Here is a 24853-nt window from a genome sequence, read left to right as displayed (position 1 = left end):
CCAAGAACTACACACCTTGCTTGTGGGCTGACACACCGGCCGCTCAGGCTTCGGCCCACAGCAAGCAGTGACCTTCGTAATGATAATAATGATTACAACGGCCACGGCTAGGCGGTCTTTCTCCCTCTCTCTCTCTCTCTCCCTCTCAATCTCTCCCTCCTTTCTCTCTCTCTCTCTCCCTCTCAATCTCTCCCCCCCCCTCTCTCTCTCTCTCTCCCCCCCTCTCTCTCTTTCCCTCTCTCTCTCTCTCTCTCTCTCTCTCTCTCTCTCAATGGTTTAGCTTCCCTGTGTTTGTGTTCAAACTAACGGACATGTAAAAAATTATTCTAGACAGACAAAAGCGATGGAAAGACAGAAAGTTGACTTGAGTTGAGTTAGAGTTTTACGGAAATGGAGGGCACACACTGATATGTTTTGACACCTTTTCATAGGATAAAATGTTTGGTAAGCTAGCAGTCCATGCCCGACATTCTGTTTCATCCGAAGGAAATCCATACAAGGTCACTTTTTCTGCACCTTTCTGACTGTCATAGCCAGTTTTGCATCCACCAACTGAGCATTTTCTTCCCATTGTTGTTCTTATTCCTTCAGTTTATTTTGAAGGTGTCAGTCACAGTCCAACAGAGTCATAACCACACATGATGAAAGCAATAAATAGGCCTAGAAGAGAAGCATGTAAGCACTGTGAAAGAACAGCAGATATTAAACAAAGCAGGTCGGGAAAAACACAAAGGAGCTCCCCCATAATTATGATCCGTATACTTTTCCCTACCTAACAAGGGTGGGCCCCTAGACGCTCAGAGTCTAGATATATAGATTTATATCTACATGGTCCTTTTAGTCTATTGTTTGTGTTACAAACTAATCTAAATCTAAAAGCAGATCTAGGGATAGGATGGAGAGTTCGTTTTTAGTGGTTGTTTGCATAGAGAGGCTCTAAGTCAGTGAAGAGTGTGCGGATCAGAAGGGGGGGCCTCCACTGTGTTGACATGGATTTTAGAATGGATTTAGACAGATATGAATTAAACGTGCACGGTCAAAACTTCACTGTAGGTTTAATCTAAACACGTACACTGATGGAAGAGATATTTGATATTCACACAATCCAGATGATTTGGAAAAAAAACTGCATTAGGCCTCAACTAAAAGAATCCAGGCATTCACTGAGTACGATGGCGATGAAGAATCTGAAAATGAACAGTAGGCCTACAGTGCAGCCAAACAGCACTTCAAATTTGCGATCTCAAGACTGTTGGTCAATCTTAATTAATTAATTAATTAGTCACCACTTCTGTTCCTCAACACACACAATGATGTAGAAAATATTCACATAATCCAGATGACTTGAAAAGCAAACTGCATTAGGCAGAAATAATCCAGTGTCAAAGCATGAGAAAACAACAATTCAAACTGACCGCCGCACCCTGCGTAGGCTTATCACTACTAATGATCTACAAGGTTGTGGGCTTACTACACGGGTGTGTCAGCCCACAAGGAATCTAGGTCAGTAGCGCGCAGGTGGCCTGATTATATGACCGTCTAGATCAGAACCTACAAGGACCACTGAGTGCGAGAATAGCAATAACAATAATAACAAAAACAGAGGGAGCAAGACCGATTTGAGTGATTAGAGCACCTTTTTGACAAAACAAGAAAAAAAAAAGTTAACTGCTTCCATTTCATGCTTCACTTCAACAAGAGAATTAGCACATTAGTATATAATACAGTACTCTCCACAGTATCTTCCAAGCCATGCTCCACTTCAAACAAATAAAATTCAGTAATTGAAAAACAATATCAAGTTTCTGTGTTACCCTGTCAATCAAAGACCATACATTTCTTTGACAACAAACAAGCACATTATATCAATTATAACTATAATTAAACATGTATTTATGAAGGAAAATAACTAAACATTGATTTGAAGTACCATGGAATAATTTAAAAGTGTATTATTATCTTCTGAATCACAAGCTGTAAGGACTTTATTTTTTATTTCCCTGCCAAGAAGGGTTGTTTTAGTCTTGATATTGAGGGAGAAGACTGGGAGACTAAATCAGAAAGACAATAAAAACACAGAGGCGATTGAAAGAGTGGATCCAGAAAGACAAAGAGAAAAGAAATTAATCTATAAATTTAATACAATACAGAGGAAGATATCTTTATAGTCTGAAACTGTTTCTAATTAGATATTGTCCAGTTAGTAAAACGGATTTTGCTAGTATGGATAACACTGACTAGTGTACTAGTCACTTTGTATACCACTATGCAACAAAAACATAACAAGATATATTAAAAAACCATAGGAGTAAGCAGATACTGAACCACTGGGATGCTTTAAAATCCATAGTATGACTTAGAAGTTGAAAACGTCTACAGTATAACATGGATAGCTCGAATTCGTCGGGACCGGCCTTGGTAGTTCGAGGGAATCTTACAAAGATATAGTAAAAATACAATAAATGGGAGCGTAGGTACCGTATGACGGATACATGATTTCGAGTCTTCTGTGCTCGACCTATCCCTGTTAAACTGTATTTAGGAAAGCATCCACACATTCCCAAATATTTACTGTACTTCAACTTCAAGAATGTGGGTAATTATGCTGTGTTATAAAAAGAATTTATAGTGTGAACTTTATAAATTACGCATACAATAAAACAGGAGATACAAAAAAAAAAGAGTAAAAAGTACTTGAATTTTACTAAAGGAATTAGAATGAACAAGTTCACAATCTGAAGGGCGAGTACAATATCACAAACTCATGTGTACTGATAGGTTAAAGAAGCAACAGGCCTGGGGTTGTACCCTACAAACCAAAGAAATCTCTTTCATTTTGAGCACAAGCAAAATTTGTACATTTTCAGCAGTAATGTTTAATCCACTTCTTTTACTCATGTTTCTTTGACACAAACTAAGGCATCTCCCCTGCCCTTCGAGCAAAACCTCCACTTGTGGGCCTGCATTACAAATGGGTTTTTAGGTGTTTTTTTCTTCAGTTTGTTAAAATCAAGAGTTTTATGGTGCTCACAACTACATAAGGTCTTATAAGTCTAATAAGTGTGTCATAATGACTGTACTGAGGCTTCACACTATGGAAGAAAAGGTATACCGGGTGCCCATTGTGGATTAGATCGGGTTAGGCAAGGCGATTTAGGAATAGACTCCTCCCTGGAGTCAAATTTGAGAAAAATAGAAAGCTTTGACCTGGGGAGGTATTAATGTACATAAAACTTATTACTTTTCCCCACAATACAGCCAATTCCACTTATAAAGGCTTCAAGCGCTAACTGCCGCATTTTGTGTTTGCTGTGATGAGAGGTTCTTGAATCCTAAAAACACGGGAAATGTCCATAGTTGTCTAGATCTATCAGTATCAGCCTCTCCATATCTACATGGTCCATTACTGGATTCCACACACAAGAAAACAAGACCGAGTACTGGCTCTTCACATCTGATCATGAGACTCATGACCCTGGTAAAACAAAAGCAACTGTTTTTCAAGGTCAAAATCTAATCTGTCGAATTTTGCCACGATGATAGCTTTTGCTTCCCCATGGAGAAAAATATGGCTGACCCCAACCCATTCAACTGAATTTGAGTGGCATTGTGCAATGGGTATCATTTAGTAAAATAGACTGACAGCATCATTACTGTGAAACACCCTCTCCCAAGCGTACAAAGAACATCAACACCAGGTAATTCCAGGAATGTCTACAAGACCTATGACACAGTTTTATTTGAGCTCATCCGGCCTGCATGTCATGGGATTGCACAGGCAGCCAGTCAGCGTGATACCGACACATTGTGCCAAGGAAAGAAAGGCAAGGATAATAGTTACATGTGTACTGAAAAAGAGAAGAAGGACAAGACCACACCAGGGTGTCCACCAAAGTCATGTTGACCTACATGACCACTCACAGCACTCTCTATGGGTTCAAATCAATTTTCAATTATATTCCCCCAATGTAAGTAATAAGTATGCCAACAAGAGGTAACTCAGCCCATCCTCCTTCAATCTAACAAGCTCTGTGAAACAAGTTGCACACAAATATTTGACACAAACGGGCATACATTTTATAGAATGTGAAAGCCGGAAAGTAGTTTTAACCTAAATTAAGTCTTTTAGAAAACTGTAGCCAAAAAGACCGTTATCATATGGCATCACTTTAAGTACTGTAACATAGTATCAATAGAACACAAAAAAAATATTTAAAAAGGTAACCTTCAACAGGTAGGCCTACTCTTAAAAGGAATTGAAAAATGAGAAAATAAATACAAGAGACTATAAAACGTTCTAATGTGAATTAAGAAATCTTTTATGACCAATACTAACTATTCAAATTCATCTCAGTAGTGACTGGGGAATGGAGAAGAAATAGGAAAAGGATTTGAGCACATAGATACCATTAATATTGGACATTAAGACGAACTTTTCACACATTTCAGAACCTGTGTACTGTATTTATTGTAAATGCTTCAAACTCCATTCAAACAATTTTGAGATTATCGATTATTCTTAACGATTAACGATACACTTTGACAAATAAGAGAATTTATGAGGTATCCATCAATTCCTCACCAGAGAAAAGGAAACTGGCAAGTATTAAAAAAGATATTGATACGCCTATAAAGATAAAAGTGACATTAATATAAGAATTCAGTTTGACAGTATCTGGCAAAGTAGATGATACATCTATCCCATGTCAGTATGTGACATAGCTTATAAAAAAAAAATTTAATCAGTTTCATTCCCGTCAATCACTTAACTCACCAAAACCACTCAAAAGCTATCAATAGAACTGTAGCAGTCCTTTCAATAAACAATTTGTAAAATCTCTTCATAATGAAAATTATATTACATATAATTTTTCGTGTAGTTTGAAAACTCTCAAAGTACAACACAACAGGTATTAAAGCGCAAAAACTTTACTGCAAGTACAAAAATCTGTTTGATGCTCAAAAATGGGAAGTTAATTCAAAACAGAGTTAAATAATTTCAACAAAAGTAACAAATGCAAGCAGTGGAAATGGAATAATGAATTACATGTATTTATTTCTAAAGCCTAATATCCAATCATTTCTTATCCTTTATCTGCAAGCTGGCAATTTTCAGTTCCACGAATCAGTCCATTTCCAACTGTCACAGCCTTATTTTCAGAAGCAATCACTTCCATGGTATCGGTTTTCAGTCCACATCCACCATTTCTATCAATATCTTTCACAAAACTATTGTCAATTTGTGGAGACTGCTTCACAACTTCTACTGAAATCTTTTCCACAAGTTCGGTGCCTTTTTCCTTTTCTTCGACATTTTGCTTCTCCTTTTCAGAGCCTTCAACATGGACAACTCTCTCAGTGCCTTCATCTTGAGAAGTTCCCCTTTTCATCTCACTAGCCTCCTTTTCTCTGCCATTGTGCTCCTCAGCACTAGAGATATTGTTGGAACACTTTTCCTTCTCTGTATCAACAACAGAAGACGCACTGTCACGATGCCATGAAGAACTCTCATACACACTCTGCTCTACCACTAGCAGTAGCTCCTTGTCACCCTCACTAAGTTCTGAGCGCAAATATCTCAACAAACAGTCCTGGCCTCCGATAGCAGCAGGGTGGTCAAGCTTTGAGTCCAGGTTCATGTACTGACCCTGGAGCCAGCGAATGGCAATCCAGTGTTTGCGGTGGATCGGCAACTTCCAGAAGCCAAGCTTGTAGTCACTCGGTGTGTTCAGGATAAAGCCCATAATCTTGTTGGTTACAAGCACTTCCACGTCCCTGACAAAAAAAAAAATCGAGGAGATATAGGATGAGAATAAGGGAGTGGGAATTTCATTCATGACTGCTAAGTCGGAAACAATAGATGCATTGGAAGAGGGACAAAGGTAAGGCAAAACAAACAACTCTTTGTTTTTGTAGGGGTTTTATGGCGCTCGCAACTGCATAAGGTCATATAGCGCCAAGGGGTGGATGTCAACAGAGAAGTCAAAATGGGGAATCAATGCAAACAACTCTGATAACAAAATGAAATAATTAACTTGATTCAATTGATGCCAGGTCAAAATTATCAGACGGTACACAGTTGGTTTACACCTCTGTTATACCCCCCCCCCCAACATATACACAGACATGCATAAACAAGACAGACGAAGCCAGGTATTCACAAACATATCTAGTGCATTCCACTCTTGTTTTGTTTTTAGTAAGGTTTTACAGCGCTCGCAACTGCATAAGGTAATATGAGCGCCAAGGGGTAGATGTCAAGAGAGAAGTCTAAATGGGAATAAGGTTTACTCTGCTTACCTCCTTAGCCTCAACAGCACAAAGTCTGCTTCGACTATCAAGGCACCCCGGAAATAGCAGTTCACAAGAGAGTGACAAACACACAAAAGAAGTAGAGAAAAAATGACGATAGTAAGGATGAGGAAAGAAAAAGCAGCAGTCCACCACGTTTGTAATGCACAACCTGCACGCTACAAATGCTACGTTTTCAAACTACTACCGGCAAATTTCTGGGAAGTAACAAAAACGAAAGAAGATCTTGATTTTCCCGATCGAGCCCCGGTCTTCGGTATCAGACATACACTTCCGCATGCCGCCATAGCCGCCTGTTCGCGTAAAACATACTCATAGACCGGGTAGACCGGGAAAAGCCGAATGAATATATCACAATCGGCAAAAATGAACTTCACTCTTTCGGGATGTATCGCCGATATATCGGCGCCAGTCCTCACCCTTTACGGATGATATATCGGCTGTGATAGGGTGCTCCAGTATTGTTTCGTTTTAACACGATCTGTTATTTATACAGTGGAATCCTGTTATAACGAGAGGGAGGGGACCGAAGCAAAATGTCCGTTATAGCAGGATTCTTGCTATAAGGGATCCAGTAATAAATTCTAGGGAAACTGTAAAGTAGGCCTAATCTATGAGTTTTGTGTTCTGTTTTTCCTTTTGCTATCTCCCCTGATGATGATTTTGTTTCAACATGACCTCTAGGTCTTGATCAAAAATCGAATCAGGTTTGTTTCTCTAGCGCTAGATCTAGTGATGTGGACTGACAGCTCGGCATTGGCGATCAGAAAGAAAGGGTTTATGATCGCCTAGGCTCAGGGCTAACTCGCCCGCTGTGTTTTCCCCCCACCCCACCCTGTGGTGCATTCTGTCTGCTTGCGCACGTCACACATTCGCTCCATCCATCACATTACTGTGACCTCTTCATCCCCACATCGGAGAAGTGAGAGGCATGGCAGGCCTTGATAATCTAAACTGGCCTATCATCACGCGATGCGTTCTGCTTGTATGTGCATGCCACATCCTCCCTACTCAGTTGTTCCGGCCTTCATTGTTGACCCACATGGGCTCTCCTATTCTTTGTTTCGCAAGATTAGCAACAAGTTTCTCAACCGGTGAGGTCTTGCATTATGTATAATTGGCCTATGCCATGTGCACAGCATAAGCAATATTCCACTATAACCGACTCGCATGTTTGTCTGATAGCGCTATAGCAGTATTTTGTTTACAAAGGTAAAGAGGAGAAAAAAACGGGGTTTTCGAATAGTGCCTTTATAACAGACTTCTCGTTTTTTCCGGACTCGTTATAAGTGGACTCCACTGTAATTACTTTTTATTGCTATTGAAAAACTCGGAAAGGATTTAGGAAACGAAAACATCTAGTTTCACTTTGTCAAAGCGTGGGTTTGGGGAAAAACGAGTGAATTAGTTCTTGCATCAACAAAACAATGTAACCAGACTCAGTATAATTTTCATAACTCAAACAAAAATTGGAATATTGCTTTCAAATAAAAAGCTGCGCATTCAGAAATTTATGGACTATGCTCTTGGCCTGTATATGAAAAGATAGCTATGCTGATTTTCTTTTACATGTTTGGTGAATGTAATTTTTTCCGTCAAAATTTATTTTTCTCATCACCATCGCCATTTCTAACCCGTCTAATGCATAGATATTTTCAAAATTAATCCTTGTTTCATATGGGATATATTCCTCTTTCAATTTCCTTCAATTTGATATGTCACATGTTACGTTTGGAGTGATGGCTATGCTTCTATGAAGTTATTTTGTACACCACCTGCATTGCCAAATCGAGCCACAGGTTAATTATGTTTAGATTCCCAAAAAAGTACGTCCGGAAAGAGTTAAGAACGTTATCGGATTTGGTTTTCAAATATTCGAGAACTTTTTACTATGCACTTGAAAATAAGGCAGCTGTTCTTTTCTTCTTGAGTGCTGTCTGCCTCAGGGCAGGTCAAGAGTTTAATAGTGCAGGTGGTTTATCCCTAAAGAGCAGATGGGGGCTTTTTCAGGACTGCTGTCTTGCTTCAAGACCACTGTATTGTGCGTTGCGTTGTCGCCAGTTTTTACACATGTAGGCCTACGTGCTGGCCCAAGTCTAAAAAACCGGCAGACCTAGGTCTGTTGAGGTTGAAAAACCGGCAGGGCCGGCATATGCAGGCGAACTTTCACCCATGGCAGGTTCACTGACTGGTCGCGATGGCGAACCTGACAATCTAAAAATCGGACGACGCTTGTATTTTCTTTTCTTTTTTCCACAAGTGACAGCACAGGGACGAGTCTGAGTACTGATTAAATTTTATTTGCATGGCGACACAGCATTCATAGTGCACAACCTGCACGTCACAAAATTAAATGTTGCATTATCAGACTTTTGCCCGCAAATTTCTGGGTGGTAACAAAAGCAAAAGTAGATCTTGATTTTCCCGCCAGATCAAGCCTTGGTGTCACATACACTTTCACCTGCCTCCATAGCCCCCCTTGAAACTTACTCTCTGACAGGGAAAAGCTGAACAAATATAATATCACAATCGTGACTGGCAAAAATGAACTTACTGACCTTATCGGACTTGGTTTTCACATATTCGAGTTCCGCGATACTGATAGTACTACTAAGATAGAACCCTCAAGATGACGGCAAATACAAAGACATGCAACCCGATATCTAGAGTGTCCAGCCACTACAAAAGATGGGACTTGGTAATCGCTGAGTACCGCGGCTATGACTCCGTTCACTGAAAAGTCTTGCTGGGTTCATTACCCCATAGGCAGGTTTAATTTACAACTGTTTACTATCGTCACGGCAAATTTACTACCATTTAGAACCTTTACGATCAGGGTGCAGAATTTACGACTTTTTTACCACTTAACGACCTTACCGGACAACCTGAATTTTGCATTCTGCATTAATTTCTCGTTATCAATGACAACTCGGCACGCCATCGTCCCAATGCTCGAACAACAGTTGACACTGTTGCTCCACTCCACAATAAACAATGTGAAACTTTAGTGCTAGGCACATAACGGAAGTAGGCAGCTACAGGCAGACATGAGAAAAGCCGCGTTTTCGTCTCACCCCTGGTTCAAAGTTTTCCATGTGCAATGAGTATCGTGATTTACTACTGAGAGTGGTCCAGCGGAAGAAGGAGGAAAATAGCTTATCCCGTTAAAAATTATTTGAAATACCATAGTGACATTACTATAACTGTCACGGTAGTCACCACAGTATTGTACTTTACTCTTTTTTAATCACGGGACCTAAGCGCCCCGTATGCCATGGGCTTTTGGTTAATGTTACTCACTTCGGGGATCAACATAAAAAGTCAGACACTACACCCGGGTTCATTATTAGAATGCTTGGTGTCGTGTGTGTTTGTCTCTCCGGTTTTACAGTCGTGTGTGTATACTAACATTACATGGTGTCAGAAGTCAGTGGATAACGTGTCACAAGTGTCAGAATGCCTCATTTCAAGCCTCCTGAACCGTTTGATTTTTCCAAACCTCACGAGTGGCGACAGCGTATGCTACGATACCGCACAGCCACCAAACTGAGTACACTATGGGATGCCAAGCTGAACAGATATTTAACACGTTCACGTTCCCCGCTCCCGTCGAAGGTAACGATCCTAGGGACAACTTTGACACTGTCTTAGAGAATTTCGACTCTCATTTTGTCCCAAAGTGGAATCTTATCCACGAAAGCCTGTACAAGCTTTCAGAACATGCAGACTTTAAGGACCGAGATGAAGCCATAAGGGATAGACTTGTCCTAAGAGTACTGGACAATGAACTGTCACAGCGCTTACAACTCGAGGCAACTCTTACTTTGAAATCAGCCATTGAAACAGCACGCCATTTCGAGCTCGTAAAGGGTCAGGTCAGTAGCCAACGTCAGCTAGGTGCAGCAGTCACAGTAGATGCAGTATGCTACGGCCAGAGGGGATATTCGTCGCCTGCTCACCCCAAGGGTAGAGATGGCCGAAGAACAGGTACACACTCACAACACATAGGCAGCCATGCATCACCGTCAACTTTCTCTTACCGTGGCAACTGTGGAAGAGGTCATGCCCAAAACAATTGCCCAGCGCGTGGGAAAACTTGCAGGAAATGCGGCAAGCGCAATCATTTCGCAACAGTCTGTCGCAGCAGCAGCCGCAATGTCAACGAAATCACTGAATCGGAAACTCCTTCGTTCTTTTTAGGTGCTGTTGACAAAGACTCGAACAGTAATGTCTTTTCTGATGTGAACTTCGGCGAAGTTAGCGAGCCACCATGGCGCGTTACACTGAACCTTGGAGGGAGAGCCACATCCTTCAAGATAGACACAGGGGCCATGTTTCGATAATGTCGAAGGCCTTCTACAACCGTCTCAGTCCTCGTCCAAAGTTGAAAACAACGTCTGCAGTTCTTTGCACTCCTGGTGGAGTCATAAGGAGCGTGGGAGAATTTATCGCAACTACGCAGCATAACAATCGCAACTTTGCGTTCCGAGTTTTCGTCCTTGACGACACCGACTGTCTTCTCAGTCGTGACGCCGCAGTTCGTCTGGGACCGATCTCTCAAGACAGAATAGACTCCGCCAACCTCGTGTTCGGCGATGTGGGACCTCAACCTATACGCTGCGAGCCAGTGAAAATCATCTTGAAAGTAGATGTGCAGCCATACTCTGTGAACGTCGCACGTCGGATTCCCATTCCACTCATGGACGAAGTCAAAGCTGAACTAGACTGCATGGAAGCCGCAGGTGTCATTGAGAAGATCAGCGCTCCAATTGACTGGTGCGCGCCCATGGTCCCGGTCAGAAAAAGGTCTGGTAGCGTTAGAATCTGTACAGATCTGAAAAAGCTCAACCTTTCGGTGAAGCGTGAACGATTCATGCTGCCCACCATAGACGACATCTTGTACAAACTCAGCGGATCAAACAAGTTCAGCAAGCTTGATGCAACTTCATCCTTTTGCCAGTTGGCACTGGACGACAACTCCGCGAAGCTGACCACTTTCATTCTACCGTTCGGTCGGTACTTCAACAGACATCTCTGCTTTGGAATCACCTCTGTGCCTGAGATATTTCAGCGCACGATGCAAGACATTCTAGCGAGCATAGACGGTGTTGAGTGCTTTATGGACGATATCCTCCTGCACACGGATGGTCAGGAGCAGCATGATAAGCTGAAGAAGAAAGTCTTCCAGCGGCTAAAGGAGCGTGGGGTCAAGTTGAACAAATCCAAGTGCAAGTTTGACAAGGACGAAATCGATTTTCTTGGCCACATCATCAGTGGGAAGGGTGTAAGGCCAGATCCATCCAAGGTCAGTGTCATCACTGAGATGCCAGAGCCAGACAACATTACAGACTTACGACGAGTGCTCGGCATGGTGAACTATTTGGGCAGGTTTGTGCCAAATCTGTCAACAGTCATGAAGCCGCTCACCGATCTTCTGAGTCACGATGCTGAGTGGGCCTGGACTCCAGCGCAGTCATCTGCCTTCACTGAGGTCAAGAGGTCGCTGTCGTCAGCTCCAACACTCGCCTTCTTCGACATGTGGAAGCCTGTCGTTGTAAGCGCCGATGCAAGCAGCTACGGACTGGGGGGGAGTTCTCCTCCAGGAGGACAGGGGTGATCTTCAGCCAGTTGCCTACTGTTCCAGACCTCTATCTAGGGCCGAGAAAACTACGCTCAGATTGAAAAGGAACTGTTGGCAGCCACCTGGGCGTGCGAAAAGTTCGATTGCTACCTCATTGGGCTGCCGTCATTCACACTGCTCACCGACCACAAGCCCATTGTGCCTCTGATCAACTCAAAAGAACTGAATGATACACCTGTCCGCTGCCAACGAATGCTGATGAGGATGATGCGCTACAGCGGAAAAGCAGAATACACCCAAGAAAAAAACATGACTGTCGCAGACTCCTTGTCCCGATGTCCTGTAGTGAGCACTGAACCTGAAGAATTTGGTGAAGAAATTGAGGCTCATGTCGCTACAATCCAGATGTCATGGGATGCCACAGATAGCAAACTTGACGAAATCAGAAACAAGTCTCAACAGGATCCAGCGATCAGTGCTGCGATACAGTACACTAGAAGCGGTTGGCCGAAATTCATACAAAACGTCAAGTCCGAAGCTCGCGACCTCTACGCACTTTCCAGTGAACTGAGCGAAGTCCATGGACTACTCGTCAGAGGTAACCGCATCGTAATCCCCAAGGCAATGCGAGGAGAGATGCTCAGCAGGATCCACGACGGTCACCTCGGAGTGTCGAAGTGTCGAGAACGGGCCAAATCTTCCATTTGGTGGCCTGGTCTCAGCTCCGAGATACGGGAAGTCGTCTGAAGATGCGACCATTGCCAGCGGAAACGTCCAGCACAATCAAACGAACCTCTAAACCCAACAGCTCTACCTGAGCGGCCGTTCCAAATGGTTGGTGCTGACCTCTGCAACTACAAGGGACATGACTACCTGGTACTCGTGGACTACTTTTCACGGTACTTGGAGGTGACCTACATGCCAGACACCACCTCAGAGACTGTCGTGTACAAACTGAAAAACATCTTCGCTTGGTTTGGCATTCCAGAACTACTGGTGACTGAAAACGGTCCCCAGTTTGTGTCAGACCGTTTCCACAAGTTTGCCAAGGGCTGGGGGTTTAAACACACGACCAGCAGTCCTCATTTTCCCCAGAGCAACGGCGGGTCGGAGAGAGCAGTCGAGGAAGCAAAGAAAGCCCCGAGTCAGGACGACCCATTTCTCGCACTTCTGATCTACAGGTCTACACCGGTGTCACCGACGGGGGCGAGCCCAGCGGAACTTGCTCTTGGGTGACGCCTGAGGACAACCCTGCCAACTCTACTGTCAAACCTGAACCTGCAGGTCTACGACAGGGCGAAGATTGCAGCCAGTGACGCTGAGTCGAAGCGTAAGTACAAACATGCTTTTGACAGACGTCACGGAGCCCAGAACCTCACGGAGCTGAATCCTGGTCAGCTCGTCCTGCAGAAGCTGGAGAACGACAAGGAGTGGCGTGGCCCTGCGGTTGTCAAAGAACGGTGTGCACCGAGGTCTTACATCATACAGTCTGGGGATAGGGCTTACCGCCGGAACCGCAAACACCTGAAGCCCTACGTCGACCCTCCTTCCATGCCTTCTTCACATGTTGCCACCCCAGAGCCTACTCTGATGTCCATTCCCTTACCTCCGCCACCAGCTGTCCAGCCGCTGGAGCCTGATGTCACACCACCATCACCTCAGCCAGCTGCCGTTCCAGCCAGTTCTGCTCCAACAACTACCCGAAGTGGACGAGTGATCAGGAGACCCGCTCGTTACCCGGACTGATGTTCTTGCGACACAGTCGTATCCTTCCGATGACTGTTTTTACTTTTTTGTTTATTCTTTGCTGATTACCCAACAGTTGTGTAGACCTACCAGTTCGAGGTAATTTATTTTCTTAAATTTCGTTATCTGGACGCTATGCAGTTCTATGAATGTGACAAAGACAATTTGAAATGTGATAATTCTGAAGTACCAAAGAACTTTATTGAAATGTTTTACCAAGTTCTCAAGTGCAAGCCCCGAATCTTCAAAGAAAATTGAACTCTGTGTGTGAATTTTGTTAAAGTTAGAACATTCCCCTTTGGTTATCATCAGAGACTCGAAACCAATAATCTTTAATCCATTTTGAGGTTCTTCTTTTTCTTCAATATTAAAAGGGGAGATGTCACGGTAGTCATAGTATTGTACTTTACTCTTATTTAATCACGGGATGTAAGTGCCCCGTATGCCATGGGCTTTTGGTTAATGTTACTCACTTCGGGGATCAACATAAAAAGTCAGACACCACACCCGCGCTCATTATTAGAATGCTTGGTGTCGTGTGTGTTCGTCTCTCCGGTTTTACAGTCGTGTGTGTATACTAACATTACAATAACTAGGATATTCTACAAGCCTCTTCTTTGACTCACTTTCTTTTGTCAAACCAAACAGTTTCAAGGCCTTTTTGCTGTAGTGCAGCCATCAGAACATTTACATCATAGTTTCCCCGGCCTAACATGCTTCGGTGTGGGTTGATAAATGTTCCTGGAGACAGCCTGTGGACAAGTGACAAAACTATGACACTACTGAGTCCTGTATCTACAAGAACAGCTGAAACAAAGTACTGAAGAAGAATTTTTAAAATGGTATATATATATACACCCATTTTGCCCATCCCACCAAACCTATAATAGTTACCAGTCAAATAATATCTCAGTATCTCAGGCTCATGTGTCCCATGGGCTTCATATCAAAAGAGAAATAGATCAAGTATAAAATGCCAGATAATTGTTAGCTCCTGTTTGAATTGAAGGCAGTTTCTTTTGAGCAACAAGATTGGTGTTGAAGACACTTCAATGGACAACTGTGAAGGATGGATTCAGAGAATGAAACTTAAATTTCACCTGGAGAACTTTGTTGCTTATAAAAGAGTTGGGAATGCATAAATATATTTTCATTATTATCTGATTTTAAACCAGAAAAATTTGGGTCCATTTTCCTTGATGGCTTACCTCTAAGTTCTAAGATACTCACACTTATTCTGATAAGATTGAGAGCTAATACGTTTTAATATGAATTTGTAAGTACTTTATTGAAAAAGAAAGAAAGAGTGCAAGTAAAAAGGAACAATCCAACAACTAAAAAAAAAATCCAATACACAGTAGACAAACACCAAATCTTAACCTAAGGAAATGGAAATGCACTCTTTTATTCTAGCATATATGCACATTGCATGTGTGATTATTACCTTTGAGGCTTCCAAGCCTTATCAACATCATATAAAAGAGCAACACAACAAGACTTAATCTGATTGTCTACCTGTTACAAATATCATCTAGGTCCTTCTGAGTGAAGGCTTGCTTTGTCTGCAGCAAGTTGTTCAGAGCATGTAGAGCACACAGCTGCTTTTCCTGCCGCTCATGATACAACTTACACTCGTTTCCATCAGACTTCTCCATTCTTTCAAATAGTTGTGAGATCTGAAAATAAATTTACCAGTATCAGAGATGCCAACCACAGAAAACCGAAATGAGTGTTGGGAGATATGAAAAAGTGTATTTTCAGGGGAAAATGTGTATTCTCCACGACCGACCGACCTACCAGTAAAATGTTCAGGGTGTCCAGCAATATTTCCTGAAAAAATTTTACTAGCTCACCAGCTCGAAAAAGGGAGCACACACACGTACAATAAACATGTATCCAGTCAAAAACATGTTAGTGTTCAGTGTCGTACTGGGGTCTTGTTTGACTTAAGTATTTCAGTCTGTTATAATAATATTTTCCTCTCATTATTATTATAAAAAATTAATCCTGTTTTGAGCGTTCGGAAGGGTCTAGAACAAGAATTTCGACTATCAAGAACCAGTCTGGGTGTCATGATTCATATTATGAACTGACAGACTAAAATTATTGCTCAAACTCAGAGAAGAGCAATAACTTGAAAGGCTCAAGTAGACCCGTGCACTGTGAGAGTTGTAACAACTGTGGGAGGGCAAGATGCAGTGACATTGAAAATCTGCCCGTCTTGAAAAGAAAGCTACAACATACACTGTAGGTTCCGCACATGGCCTGCACCAATGCGCGCTTTGCAGAGAGCTCTCGAAATTCTGAAATTTGCCTGTAAGTTTTTGTCCTCTGATGTTGCCTTCACACCTCCTCCTCCCTCCCCCCCCCCCCAGTATATTTCTAAAAAATCAATAATCCCCTCCCGTAGTCCTATACTTGGCAACACTGTTACTCCCACCAAACACGGTCTTTGCTTACACGATGCCGCATTTATTTGTGATGCGAATGCGCGCAGGTTCATTGACCGGTCACGATGGCGAGCCAGACAATCTAAAAATCAGGGGCTCTCGTGGCCTAGAGGTTAAGGTGTTGGCCTCTCACTTAAAAGGTCCCGGGTTCGAATCCGGGTAGCGAACGAAAAATTTTCTTCTTTAAAATTGTCTCCTTTCACCTTCTTTCCTGCTCTCTGGCAATGTTCTGTTGTCTGCTTTCATTTCCACTTTCTGCCCCCACCCCCTCACCTCCTTTGCCCCCTCCTCTGGGCTCCTGACTCTTTCTGCAGCCTTTCTACTGCTACTTCTTGGCTCCTCCCTACTGTTGTCTTTCTGCCACACCCCTGATCTTCTGGTAGGAAAGATCTACACCTAGCCTTCTTGGACAAGGGCGAAAAATGTCGGAGGGCCCCTGTGCAAGTTGCGCACGTTAAAGATCCCTTGGTGGTCTAAAATCGATAAGAGTAGGCTTCGGCCGCCACGTGGGCAAAATTCAAAATTTCCTACCAACTGAAAATATTAGGAGTGTCCTGCGCGCTCATATGACCTTATGCAGTTGCGAGCGCCGTAAAACACTTTACAAAAACAAATCTAAAAATTGGACGACGCTTGTATTTTCTTTTCTTTTTTTCCTACAAGTGACAGACAGCACAGAGACGAGTTCGAGAAATTTTATTTGCACGGCAACACAGCACGGTTTCATAGCTGCCACTCAGAAATTTATAAAAAGGAGGAAATTCGCGCGAAGGCGTACGCGCACTCTCCGAAACCAGTGAGAGCCAGAGGCAATATATACTGGAAAATCTAGCCTACGGTTTTGGAAGGGAAAGCTATCATATTGTTAACCATAGGCAACTGAATAAAAATGTATTTGAAACCCCCCCCCCCCCCCAAAAAAAACAAACAAACATAAAGGCAGTAAGTTGACTTACAAGCATTCGAGTCAATTTGACACAGTTTGGACTTGGTGACTAAAAATCTAGTGTTTTTTGCCAGCTGGTGTCTCATAAAAAGATTTCTTTCACTTTAAACGTGTACATAGACGTAGAGCAGTATCGGATCAAGGAGGAAGGCACTCCTGTACAATTGCGGTCCCGTTTGCACTTAGTGCCCCTGTAGTGTGTTTCTTATTTAGAGATAAACTGAATTAAAATTATAGCCTAGGCTATCTAATCTAGATCTAGATCTATCTAAATATGTGTAGATCTAGATTATATCTAGAGATAAGATTTTCTAGATTTAGATCTAGATTCACTTCCGCAGCAGCCACAATAGCCGCCATGTAAACAAACGGGACCGCAATTGTACAGGCACAGGAGTGCCGCGGGCCGCGATTTCTTTCGCAAAAAACGGCTAGATCTAGATCTAGATCTAGATATCTAGTTCAATTTTCTAATGAACTTTTCAAGTCGCATACCGGCTGCTTCTTTCTCATTCCAGCTCCTTTTATTTTATGTTTGCATTCTGAATCAATTTCTCTCGAATTTCCGCCAATTTCAATGACAACTCGGCGCGCTAACGTCCCGATGCCCGATCGACACTGTGTTGCTCCACAACAATAAACAATGTGAAACTAGCGCTGGGCCTAGAAGAACGGAAGTAGAAAGCTACGGCGGACATGCGCGAACCGCGTTTTCGTCTCTCTCCCGGTTCGGTGTTTTCCGCGTGGGAAAAAAAAAGTCTGAAATTTGCGACCAAGAGCGGTCCAGCGGAGGAAGGAGGAAAGTTGAGGGAAACGCTAGATGTAGCGGAGTTTCCGCTATTTAGCGGGAAAGTGGCAGCTATGGGTTTACACTGCACAACCTGCATGTCACAAATAAGTTGCGTTATTAGTCTACCGCTAGCAAACTAAACTTCTTGGTGGTAACGAAAGTGAAAGTAGATCTAGATTTTCCCGATCAAGCCTCGGTGTCACATACACTTTCGTCTGCCGCCATAGCTGCCTGTTCGCGTGATAGTGAAACGTACTCTCGGAGGAGGAAAAGCTAAACGAATATAATTATATCACAATCGCGACCGGCAAAAATGAACTTACTGACCATATAGACTTGGTTTTCAAATATTCCAGTTCCGCGATACTGATAATATTTTGACAAAAGAGGGGACTTGAGATAATTAGGTTTACTAGCCCAAACTGGATCTCGTATTTTTCGCATTCCAGGATGCATATTTTTTCATGAAAAGTCGTATTTGTGTATTTTCGGCCAAAAATCGTACTAAAATACGTAAAATCGTACTGGTTGGCATCTCTGCAGTATTATCTGCACAAGAAAACAAATTTCAAGTTTATTGTCTCTAAAAAAAAAAGTCAGGTAGACATGATTTTATGACTTTCTTCTTGCTGTCACCTTACAGCATGAAATCACAGTTCAAGGAGTTCACACTTTAGAATTTAAAAATATCAACGATAACAAATGTATGCAGACGGCGCCATTCTTCTTCTAATTCAAGGCTGCCTGTCTAACAACACAGATACGACTCAATTTTTGTCGAGAGGAAGCAAACCAGCTAGTTTGGTTCCAGCGTAACATGTTTACCAACAAACTGGCAGTTTGGAAACGACGTGACTTGACTTGGACTACTTATTTCCCTGTTATGTACCTTCTAAGACCATTGTCGCAGCCTTTTGATGAAATGATCATTCTCGTTGTAAGTAAACTGTACTAGATCTAGTGCCAGTGGCAGTGGGCAGCGAAGGGTCATGGGCTTCAGCCCCGCTATCTACCCCCCAATTCTATCCTAAAGCAAATTAAAATAACGAAATAAGCAGTTCAAACTGTTATGATCGCACGCAATGAACACAGTGATCAGCTTGGCGGTTTGCTCATTTATCCAATCACTGTTGTCTCCACCTACAACTATAGTAACCTAACACAACAGCCAAGCAAACGTCTTTAGGGCTCAGAAAAGGACGAGCCCGCTCCCACGGCCCTTCCTTAATGAAACCTCTCTTGTAAAAAGGCCATTTGGTGGTAAAGAAGCGGAAGAGACCTAAGCCCTACCCAAACTTTGGTCCACCCACCGCCACTGTCTAGTACTTAAACATCTCTACTAGTACTACGAGTTTTTCCCAACCATTCTCTTCAAACTCTTGAGTACAGAATCAAATTTTGCTTTTTGGCATTTTTCTTTATTTCCACAAGGTAAAACCACACCTCTGATCAATAAAATCCCTTGAAAAGTCTGAACGGTGAATGCGTACTCAACTTTGGCCCTCAGCGCAACTTTTACCATTTTCGAGAATTTCCGAATTTTAGCCAATTTCCCGTAAAATTTGGAAAAATAATAATAAAAGTTCATTAAAATAAATGGATATTTTTTTCATCCAAATAAAGAAAAGTGAACAAGCTTTTAAGATGATACCAATTATAACTCTACATGCCCAAAAATTGACGATAGCCTGATTCCACCAGGCTGGCACACATCTTGGAAATTCGAAATGTTACCGAAAGCACGTCGTTCTATGTGGGTATCCCAGGAAGTGAAGACATAACAGTACTAAAATTAGCACCCAATCAGAAAGATGCGTCTTCTACGTTTAATGGCTTGTGTTTCAGGGGGGCTTGCCCCACTGACCACTCTTCCAAAAAACATGGGCCGGGGGTTTCAGAGGGGCATGCCCCCTGAATTTAACCATAATTTGATGTTTCGCAATTAGGTCTGATTGGTTATCTTTCCATAGGCCTATCGGCACGCGCATCAAAAGTAATCGTTTCGAACCAGAAGTAGTCGGTGGGGTCAAAACAAGTAACATCCCTAAACGGGACCGCAATTGTGGAGTGCCGGAGTGGGAGTCCGAATAGAGATCTATATCTAGAAAGGAAGTGGCTATTCTCACCCAAGGTGGGAGTCCGAATAGAGATCTATATCTAGATTCTAGATCTAGAAAGGAAGTGGCTATTCTCACCCGGGGTGAGAATAGAAATACGATCGACCTCTCACCGCGGGTGAGACTTGCCACCGTAAGCTATTCTCACCTGGTGTGAAACAAAACCCGTTTTTCCTAATTTCGGAATACATTCTATCGATGTGGATGATCAAATGGATAAAGGCAAAGAAAAGGTTACGTTATAGTAGGCAGTTTAGTGAACGCGCTCGCGGCAGGGCGAATCGGCCGCGGTACGCCCCATAGATTTTTGTGACCGGCCGTGAAGCCTTGCGCTGCGGTGGGTCTAAACAACTCAGTTTTGTTTCGTTTTGCGAATTGCACTACCACTCCCGATACATCTTTTTAAACAGAAAAGAAAGGTCTTCAAAATGGCGGTCTTCGCGCGAAAATCGGTTCAGTAGAACTGGAAATATTTGCATCTGAAAACAAGGCAGTTTTTACAACGCGATAAAATGAAAACTACTGGCTGTATATTTATGAATCTTTCAGAAGTTATAGATTATCCATTCTAGTTTCTTTTGATACCCGAGTTGTTTAGGTTGAACTTCGCACAACGCTACGGCGCTTCCCGTAAAAATGCGTACAAAAAGCCGAAACGCCGAATCTCCGGTCAGCGACCCGGCGCCCCCGCTCTCCCCTGCACACTGTGATAACGTATTGCGCCGGCATCGCATTTATTCGCGCTTTACTTGTTTCTCCGGATAATAATAATACGTGCGGTTATGAAATTATGAACGGACAGACAAAAGAATTCACAGTTTTGCTTTTATTTTACCATATTTGGCTCTTGAATAGTGCAAATGATAGCTAAATCTAGAATTCAGCAGTAGTAGGCTAGAAACAGTAAAAAAAAAGCAAGCATATCTAACTATTTATGCCTTTGGGCTTTGGAATTGAAATAAAGCTTGAATTGCACCCTTCTAATTGATGTTAGATTCAGCATCTAGCTATATATTTCAGAGTTAATAATAAATTTCATCATAACAATTGCTTTTATGAGACAACCTTTTTCTTAAATCAGTTTTGCGCAAACTTACTTGTCAGTAGTATAGTAGTAGAGAACAGAGTTTATCTGAGCCTCTGCTCAGTCTTTCACTTTCAGTACCTAATAATTTAATGTTGTTATTTTCTGGATATTTTTACATTTACATTATCAAATTGTGCCATTAAAAAAAATATAATTTATGGCCAATGAGTCTGACTCAATATTTTAAAAAAAATATGCTCATCAATAAAAATCGCTAGTTGATAATAACTCAAAATGTAATGAATAGTGAAGAAACATGTGTGAAAAAATAATAGAATGAGGTAGACTATAAATATAATTTGTCCAAAAAATTGCAAGTGCAACTTGTGTGAAGATCATAAAATGACTGTTATTTTTTTCCTTTTCATCTTTCCGCAGTTTATTAAATGTTCCAGTGGGTCTACAACTAGGACTAGGTCTCCGAAGAGCATTTTTCTTGAATTTATAAGCTCTTTTATGCACTTGAAAGCATAAAATATAGCTTCACACAAATGTATGTTACAATACTTTGTAAAAGAAGGATAGGGAGCTGACTTATGGCGGTCATTAAGAGGTTGTTGTTTTTTTTACGGAATCCGTTTAACGGTTAGAAAAATACTAAAAATACGTTTTGAAATCTTAAGAATGGCCATAAAAATTGGAAATTATTACTTAATTGGCTTAACTCTTTAATAATTATTAACAGTGAAAAAAAACAAAGAGAATGATGTATGATTTGTCTAAATATGACCATTAGCAGCAAAGATATAGCCCATTTTGTCCATTTCGGGTTATCCTTGCGGGGGCTTTTTTATCACCCTGAACCTCTAGAAGTACCCAAAAAATATTTCTGTGACTTTGTAAAGAGGAGTTTTGTAGTTGTGTGCATTCTGTGTAAAATTCCCAACAAATTGATGTACAACACTTTAAAAAATATGCATTTTGTGTTGAGTAATGGTCATTTGTGTTGTAAAGTTGCATTTTTGTGTCACAAAAACTCAGTGTTAAAAGTGGCCTGAAATTGGCCGGATTTTAGGCATGAAAAATCGCCATAACTTTTTAACTAATAAAGATATCAACAAAATTTAAACTGTTTTATGATCATGAAGGCAAGAGCTTTCAAATGAAAGTATTTCAAACAAAGCATATGAGACAAATTTGAAATTTTCACTAAACTGCCTAGCTATAGCACAAAAGTAGGCGATTGTTAAGATTCCCGCGTTTAATTCCGATGTGCGTTTTTCATACCCTCAGGCATATTTCGCTTTGGTCCCTAACCCTAGATTAGGGTTGGGGTTAGGGCTTGGGTTAGGGCCAGGGTTAGGCTTAGGGTTAGGGACCAAAGCGAAATATGCCTGAGGGTATGAAAAACGCACATCGGAATTAAACGCGGGAATCTTAACAATCGCCCAAAAGTAAGCTAATTTTATCGACTACAAAGATGCTATGACTGATTATAATGGCTATTTCACTTTTCGAATCGAGCCGAACTACAGGGGTCGCCATTTTGTTTTGCCCCTAAGTTCTCGCAAGATCTACTCCTCCCCTCTTCTCTCTTTTTAGATCTAGATTTCTATCTCTTTCTGAATACTGTCTATCGGTGTGGACGATCAAATTGACCAAAACAAAGTTAAAAAATGATGTTAAAACACAAAAGTAAATTAATTTGGTCATCTACAAAGATGCTACGGCTATTTAACTTTTCGAATCGAGCAGAACTACGGGCGCTTTTTCAGTAGTTCCCACCCCGCAATTGTTATTCACGGGTTTTGGCCCCAAGAGTAGGGGGGTTTCAGGGGGGCTTGCCCCCCTGAATTTTACCACAATTTAATGTTTTGCTGTTGTTAGGTTGGATATCTTAGTTCACCGCCAATCAAACGTATAGATCTAGATCTAGAAGTAGGTCAGGCTCAAATAAGGGGGGTGGGAACTACCAAAAAAGCACCGAACTACGCGGGTCGCCATTTTGTTTTGCCCGGAAGTTCTCGCGCTACTCCTCTCTCTCTCCACTGCCCACAGACAAAATTGTACGCTTTTAGTAGGCTAACAGTAGTAATGGAACGTTTGTTCACGTCACAGAATTCTACAATTTTTCTGTTATCACAGTGTAGAATTCTGTGGTTTAGGGTGAACGCAAATTTGGTTGGCCTAGATTCTAGATCTAGGCTATAACGGAATGGTGAAGACGCACCGGGTGAGAATGAAAGTGGCTATTCTCACCCGCCCGGAAGTTCTCGCAAGATCAACTCCTCCCCTCTTCTCTCTCTCTCTATCTCTTTCTGAATACTGTCTATCGGTGTGGACGATCAAATTGACCAAAACAAAGTTAAAAAATGATGTTAAAAGGCCACCTCTATTCTCACCCGGGATGAGAATAGTGCAGGCTAGTCTTTTGGCTATTCTCACCCGGTGCGCGTTCACTGTTATAGCCTAGATCTAGGCCAACAAACAAAAAAACCCAAAAGTAAATTAATTTGGTTGCGAGAACTGTGATAACAGAAAAATTGTAGAATTCTGTGCCGTGAACAAACGTTCCATTACAACTGTAGCCTACTAAAAGCGTACAATTTTGTATGTGGGCAGTGGAGAGAGAGAGAGAGAAAGAGACAGAGAGAGGAGTAGCGTGAGAACTTCCGGTCAAAACAAAATGGCGACCTGCGTAGTTCTGCTCGATTCGAAAAGTTAAATAGCCGTAGCATCTTTGTAGACAACCAAATTAATTTACTTTTGTGTTTTAACATCATTTTTTAACTGTTTTGGTCAATTTGATCGTCCACACCGATAGACAGTATTCAGAAAGAGACAGAGAGAGAGAGAGAGGGGAGGAGTAGATCTTGCGAGAACTTCCGGGCAAAACAAAATGGGGACCCGCGTAGTTCGGCTCCATTCGAACAGTGAAATAGCCATAGCATCTTTGAAGACGATCAAATTAGCTTACTTTTGTGCTATAACGTAATTTTTTCTCGGCTTTTATCAATTTGATCATCCACACCGATAGACAGTATTCCAAAATGAGGAAAAGCAGGTCTTGTTTCGCACCGGGTGAGAATAGCCTACGCTGGCAAGTCTCACCCGGGGTGAGAGGTAGATCGTTTTTCTATTCTCACCCCGGATGAGAATAGCCACTTCCATGTTAAAACCCAAAAGTAAATTAATTTGGTTGTCTACAAAGATGCTACGGCTATTTAACTTTTCGAATCGAGCCGAACTACGCGGGTCGCCATTTTGTTTTGCCCGGAAATTCTCGCTCTACTCCTCTCTCTCTTAGTAGTCTACTCTTTCTCTCCACTGCCCAGACAAAATTGTACGCTTTTAGTAGGCTACAGTTGTAATGGAACGTTTGTTCACGGCACAGAATTCTACAATTTTTCTGTTATCACAGTGTAGAATTCTGTGGTTTAGGGTGAACGCAAAATTTGGTGAACGCGCACCGGGTGAGAATAGCCACAAGACTCGCCTGCACTATTCTCACTCCGGGTGAGAATAGAGGTGGCCGGTGAGAATAGCCAAAAGACTCGCCTGCACTATTCTCACCCGGCAAAGACAATTTTGTTTCGTGTTTACAAAGCTGCTTCATTGATTATATCACCATGACATCGTCATAATGTCAGCAGAGCCAGGAGAGAGAGAGACAGATTAGGCTAGCTTACTGAGTTCAGCAACCAGTGGCCAGACACTGTGACTGTGACGCTGTGACTAACAAAACGTTCAATAGATCTATACCGGAAGAAAACAAGCAACGCAACTGCTGCAAACTGTAAAGTGATACGGGACAAATGTTGAGTTCCAAAAAAAAAATCTTAGCCTAGAAAAGGCAGGCTCAAAAATTGTTTTTAAACTACAGA

At 42.0% G+C, this 24853-nt stretch overlaps 1 protein-coding gene across 1 annotated transcript; it reads right to left on the bottom strand.

Moving 5' to 3' along the window:
- Positions 1-2028: 2028 nt before the first annotated feature.
- Positions 2029-24752, bottom strand: LOC101847022 (josephin-2). Its single transcript, XM_005092862.3, has 4 exons — positions 24659-24752; positions 15155-15315; positions 14266-14391; positions 2029-5775 (listed from the first exon to the last, which is right to left on the bottom strand). Exons 2-4 carry the CDS (start codon positions 15292-15294, stop codon positions 5085-5087), a joined length of 957 nt encoding a protein of 318 aa, XP_005092919.1. The 5' UTR covers positions 15295-15315; positions 24659-24752; the 3' UTR covers positions 2029-5084.
- Positions 24753-24853: the final 101 nt, after the last annotated feature.

This window comes from Aplysia californica, unplaced genomic scaffold (assembly GCF_000002075.1).
Source record: "Aplysia californica isolate F4 #8 unplaced genomic scaffold, AplCal3.0 scaffold00054, whole genome shotgun sequence".
NCBI lineage: Eukaryota > Metazoa > Mollusca > Gastropoda > Aplysiida > Aplysiidae > Aplysia > Aplysia californica.
Note: the sequence above shows the minus strand (reverse complement) of the source record. Positions and strands in the feature narration are given on the sequence as shown.